Source organism: Pteropus alecto, unplaced genomic scaffold (assembly GCF_000325575.1).
Source record: "Pteropus alecto unplaced genomic scaffold, ASM32557v1 scaffold196, whole genome shotgun sequence".
NCBI lineage: Eukaryota > Metazoa > Chordata > Mammalia > Chiroptera > Pteropodidae > Pteropus > Pteropus alecto.
In genome coordinates this window covers 495,851-501,850 of record NW_006439717.1, presented here as the reverse complement: position 1 = coordinate 501,850, position 6,000 = coordinate 495,851, and the positions used below count along the sequence as shown (strand labels likewise).

The following is a 6,000-nucleotide window of genomic DNA, read 5'->3' as shown; positions in this document are numbered from 1 at the left end:
AACTCCTCTCTCAGAATTGCACAATTTCTATATATGTACATACATATACATATACATACACATATACATGTGTGTGTGTATATATATATATATACATACACATATACACACACACAAAATCAGAATCAAAGTGGATATATTAAAGAATAAAAACAAATTTTTTTATCTTTGGGAGAAGTGAGGCTCAAAATGACTCCAAAATATATGAAAAGGTTTTCAAATTAAACATAAATAGGAAAATCTCTAGAATTTGGCAAGAGGGTAGACTATGGTACACATATGCAGAGAAGTAGAGAAAGATTTTAACAGGTTACTTAAATACTAAATCTTTATCCCTGTAAATGAATAAAATCCTTCTTAGCCAAACTCATATTAAACTGCAAAAACAGTTTTTACAGCTTTAACCCTGAAAAGATTTGGTACAAAAGGTAGGTAAGTTTAATGAGAGAAGTATCAAAGTATTCAGTTTGCCTCAAGTTAATCATATTTAATTGAATTTAACTTCTCCCTAACCCATGAAATGTGTGAAGGGTATTTAAGTATCAGTCCTTAAAACCAAGTGAAAGATCTGATCAGCTGAATTCCTGGATTTAATGTTACCTACTCAGCACTGAGGGAATGAGGACATCCCCCAACCAAATATGGGATAGAGAACAAGAACCTCACCCTCCAGATCTAAGAGCAAATGTTTACGGGAGTCATCTTCAGCAAGGGTGGAACGGACTGCCAGGCTATTCTCGGTTGCAGAAATCTACAAAAAAGGGGGTGGATGGGATTAAGAATCACATTAAAAATAAAAGAGCAAACTGCTGGTAATGCCATAAAAACCTGCTGACTCCAGTCAGTCACTGGTTGCCGGGGGAAATAACGGGCCCCAGAACAGCTGAGCATTTAAACAAGAGGCAGCAAAACGTCTTTTATGAGAATATTAGCCTGCCTCTCAATTACAGAGTAATGCCAGAGACAGACTGCACTCAGCTGCCAAAAGTGTGCATCATCTCCCTTTATAAAAGAACTTCTAAATCATATCTTTCTGTTCTCAAAAGGGGGGACAGGGTGCAAAACAAAACCCTCTATCATAGAGAGCAAAGCTCCTCACCATAAACCATAACTCATATGACCATAACTCACTCCAAGACAATATAAAGTCTTTACATATAGGAAATATTCTTATTCTTTTATTTTCCTGATTCCTCACTTCCCAACCAAATACATTATGCTGAAACAAAAACTTGCTAGTACAGAAGACTTTTGATAACTATAAAACAAACTTATTGAAAGCTAACTTCTGCTATTACCTTTAAGGTTAGTTTCCCTTTTTAATCCAAGGCTCAAAATAGCAGGGGTTAACAAAATGGCAGATCTTTTTCCCAGAAGCCATCAAATTTAAACAAAAGAACTTTCTACTAGGTCTCTCTCTCCTTTCTACTGGCCGCTAGGCCTTCCTGGTATCTTCTTCCACATTCAAAATCTTAAAGGGTCAATAGGTGACCCAATGTACACTCTTCATGTAAGATTCTTTCATTCAGATGTCAAGGATTTCATAGGTGATGCTGAGAGTTAATATCAGGATGTCTAATATACTGAAAAAATTTATAACAGAATTAAGTTACTGGCTGATTGCACTTAAATTTCAGCATAATTGTTTTTTCCCCACTATTTTCATTTTTTAAAATGTATTTATTTATTTTATTATGGCGAGATTGGTTAACGAAATCCAGTAAGTTTCAAGTACATAATTCAACAGTAAGGCATATATATATTGCATTGTGTGTTCACCAAGCACTACTCGTATCATTACAGGAATTCTGATATGTTATAAAATGAACCAGTATAATAACAGCCAACATTTGCCAAGTGTTTATTATGATCACTGGAATGATCACCTTACATGCATTATTTCATTTAATGATATGAAATAAATTTTCTGAAAGTTGTGCATGGCCATAAAAAGCTCTTCAATTCTTGCTAATTAATAGGTGCATCCTTTCCAGGATGTTCTTCTCTCACCTCTAATTTGGTCACCTTGAACCTGCAGGGTAAATTTAATGCCAATCATGACATCATTGCACACGCCCAACCCGATGACTTCACTTCAGGAACAGCCAGGAGAGGGCACGTGAGATTTTGCTCAAACATTTCATTAAAGGAAAGTACAAATTCATTCACAAGAGGAGAAAGGGAAGAACAATACCTTGACAAAATATTCTATTTCAGGCAAGTTTACCCTGGCATTAACGTTCTTTTGTAACAAGCTGAAGTTCAAATAGTTCTTAGGTACTGATTAACAAAAGCTAGGCAAACAGTCAAAAGGATAGCTGAGGTTAGGAAAATTTTACAAATTTTAAGGCAGCCAAGACTTTATGAACCTGCAGTATGTGCTTGAAGACTATGTACTATCTTTAACACCTTTCTTCCCCACTGATGCTCTTTTAGGCTATAATTAAAATGTTCTGAACTTCCAGTTCAGCTCAGAGTTCCAGTTTCAAATTAACATGAAGACAATAAAGAAGAAAACATGAAATTAGATATAGGGACAATTCAAGCATTATTTTCTAGATGATCATTTCTCAAACTATGCCCCTAGGATAGATGGGGGGGATTTCAATGCTGGGACTATTTTTTTCTTAAATGTCTTTTTGATAGTACATAAGAAAAATTCCAAACATACTTACTCAGTTATTCTTAGGGCAATTTCCCACTTAAAAAAATTGGGGAAACCAGGCAGTCTAATGAGAGAACTCACTTGATGCATGACATGTGATCCACGGGACTAATGCCTGAGCCCACTGCTGCAAGGATGTAATTCATTTGATGATTTTATGATTACAAAACACATTACAAGTATTTTGTCTTATTATTTCAACATATATTTGTGATGTTTTGGTAAAATAAAGTGATTCAATTTTTCTAATTATTTTCCTGTTCTATTCTATGATTCAAATGGTGTGGCCATTAATCTGAGATCATTTTTCTATGTACCTACTTCGGTCTACATGTGTAGTGTATCTCATGAGCTCCTGTCAATGTTCTGTAAATATATCATACTTTTAAAAGTCTGCCACAGTGAAATATGTTTGAGAACTATTACTCTTAAGCCATTTTTTTTAATGCCTACAGCACCTGGTATTCCTAGGTGGTCTCCCATCCAAGTTCTAGCCAGGCCAGACTCTGCTTAGCTTCTGAGATCTGATGAGATCAGATAAGGCACATTCAGGATGGCATGGCCGTAGATACTCTTAACCTATTTTAATTATCTCTTCATCTTTTGGAAGAATAACCTCAAGGGTACTACTATATATAAAAGAAACAATGGTTTTTCTGCTAAGATTAATCACTGTAATAGATTTGAAAGCTCTTTCTCCTCAACTAACTAAACATTTGATTATCATATTGACTGAAAGACCAAAGAAATTGGGTAATGGATTGGCAGAGAAAATGATAAATTTACCGGACATACATATTGTTACTTCAATTAAACCATTCATCTAATGATGAATGCATAAAACACAAATCTAATTTGCTTTCCATCACTGCATGACAACATCCAAACTCTTAAGAGTGGTACACGAAGTTTTTTAAGATGCATACTGGCCCTCTCCCTCCATTTGTCTCTCATCATTGCCTATATGTACCTCGTGCTCCAGCCAAGTCATCTTGGTTTGGATCTCCTATTTCTAAACTTCTGTTATGTCTGCCTGGAATACCCTTTTCTTTCTTTACTCGAACTTCTTCTTATTCAGTTGGCCTTTTTACACACATTCTTCAAGACTCAGCTCACATATCACCTTCTTGAGGAAGTCAGGATAAGTGTTCTTAGCCTGCACTTCCATGGCCCTACATAGCCCTCTCATAGCCCTTGTCACGTTGTTTTATGATAGCCAATCTGTTACTCATCTCTCTTCTATTGTTAGCTTCCTTGAAGATAAAGAGCACATGGAATGTATGTTTATATTTAGTTTTTAGGCTTAGCATTTCCAGTGCTTAGCATAGTGCCTAGCTTTCAAAATATTTAGAGTGAAAGAATGAAATTTTCTCACATAAAATGAGTTCAATTAATAATATACTTTGAAGATAGTATTTCTAATCAAAACAGATTTTCAAAAATCACTTTGCTCTATGTTCTATGAGCATTTTCTGAGCAAAAGAATTTTCCAAAGAAGGTTCATTATTTGGTCAGCTATAAGTTGCAGAGTTCCCCAACCAAAAATTATGTGACCTGCAAAAACAAAAATCTGTCCTGGCAGCTGTTACCAAATTCCCAGACACTCTACAGCCCAGGGTTAGAGTGGTTTCTAATTTTAAGCATCTAATTTAGAACACATGCTTCCTTGGCAACTGGACATCAGGCTTTTCAACCTACCTTTTCTCCATCCTGATGGACGATGCAGACCTCGGGACCTGGAGGCACATTCTCCTTTTGCTCCAATTTATGAGTTTTGATTTCACCGCCATTGGCTCTCAGTTCATTCTAGAAAAATAAAAATAGTCTGTGAATTAAAAAAAATTCTCACTATTCTATCCTCTTCACAGCACATCTATTAAGCAAATTTGGAATGTGGAAAAAAAAAATTCTTTTAAGAGGCCTCAGGTCAAATCTATCCCGTATTTCTCACAAGCAAAACCCACTGACTTGTGAAATGACAAAAGCAGCTTTGTGGACACATACCTCAGAGTTAAATATTTGTACACTAGTCTAAAACCATATGCTCATTAGAATACAGACACACCAACACAGACATACACAAAGCCCCGCCTGCCCCCAGCAAACAATGTTCTTGTGATTCACTCTTCTAGCAGCAGAGCTTGTGGGAACGCAAAGCTTGTGAGTTTTATCAGAAAAGACCATTCTGGAGCAGGGGAAAGGAGATGCCAAGTGCCAATAATTAAGAAAATATACTGACCATATATATATATGCCCGGCCTGGAAAGAGAGACAGGGATGATGTATACATATGAAAACAAATTATATTTAATGATACCATAAAACAACCTCTTTTGGTAAGACTTTGAAAAACATGTTTTGTTTTGTTTTGGTTTTTGTATAAAATTCATACTCGTACTAAAGACATACCTTATTCTATTTCTCATAGTAGAACCTCAAAATAAAAAAGCAGGCATTAATACTGTCATAAAGAGTAAGCATAACCATATTTTTTTCCTTGCAAAGAACGCTCGGGGTAAAATATTAAAATTTACTTTACTAGATCCAAAATCAATATACAGGTAGATGAATATGAACATTTCCTACTATTAGTTTGCTAGTAATCTAGTACCCTTCTGTTCTTTGTGATTCTTTAGGAATGGGGAGACAACAGGGCCAATGAAGAGAGTATAAGTGTGGCTGACTTACTTTGGTGTGGAATTCCAGATTAAGGCACACACTCTGGAGGTGCATCTATATGGAAGAGCTGGCAGCCAGAACTGCAGAACACCACAGTACAACAGCCCAACACTCCTTCCCGTTCCCATCTCAAAACTCAGCCTCTAGAAACACTGCCAGAGAGTGTATGCCTTGTTACAACCATCCTCTGTAGAGGCCTGAGAAATTCCTTTGGGATGAGATAAAATGTCCTTTTTACAAGAATTCCTAAAGCTTTCAACTCTTAAAATTTACAGAGCCAGGAGAATTGCAATGCAGAAACTCTATTAGGAGTTTAAAAAAAAGTCACTGAACAGGTTTTTCCACTTAGGGAGTCACCTGGTCAGAATGCTTATAACAAGAAGGCACTGGGAAGCAGCAAAATCCTGTACCTGAGAGAATAAAGCTCCACAAATCACATTTTTGCTGTATCTCCTGACCTGCCTTCTAAGAGAAGTCTAAATTTGCTAATTTTTTTACACTCACTATTGATTTACACACATCATCTCTTCTTTACACTACAGTGAAAAATCTAGATGAAATTATTCATTGCCCAGAGACTTTAGCCACCAATAAATACTACTGGAGAATGAATACTTAATAATGTGGGAAAAAGAAGGCTCAACTCCTAAAATACA

At 36.0% G+C, this 6,000-nt stretch overlaps 1 protein-coding gene and 1 pseudogene across 1 annotated transcript in view; both read right to left on the bottom strand.

Annotated features, from left to right (window-relative positions):
* LIMA1 (LIM domain and actin binding 1) overlaps positions 1-6,000 on the bottom strand; it is a 74,030-nt gene that overhangs the window by 11,424 nt on the left and 56,606 nt on the right. The window contains exons 7-8 of the mRNA XM_006916785.3: positions 4,364-4,471; positions 667-751 (exon numbers count right to left, since the gene is read on the bottom strand). Of these exons, the coding sequence (XP_006916847.1) occupies positions 667-751; positions 4,364-4,471 (193 nt within the window). The remainder of the gene's footprint in view (positions 1-666; positions 752-4,363; positions 4,472-6,000) is intronic.
* Positions 3,112-3,235, bottom strand: LOC112483899 (annotated as a pseudogene).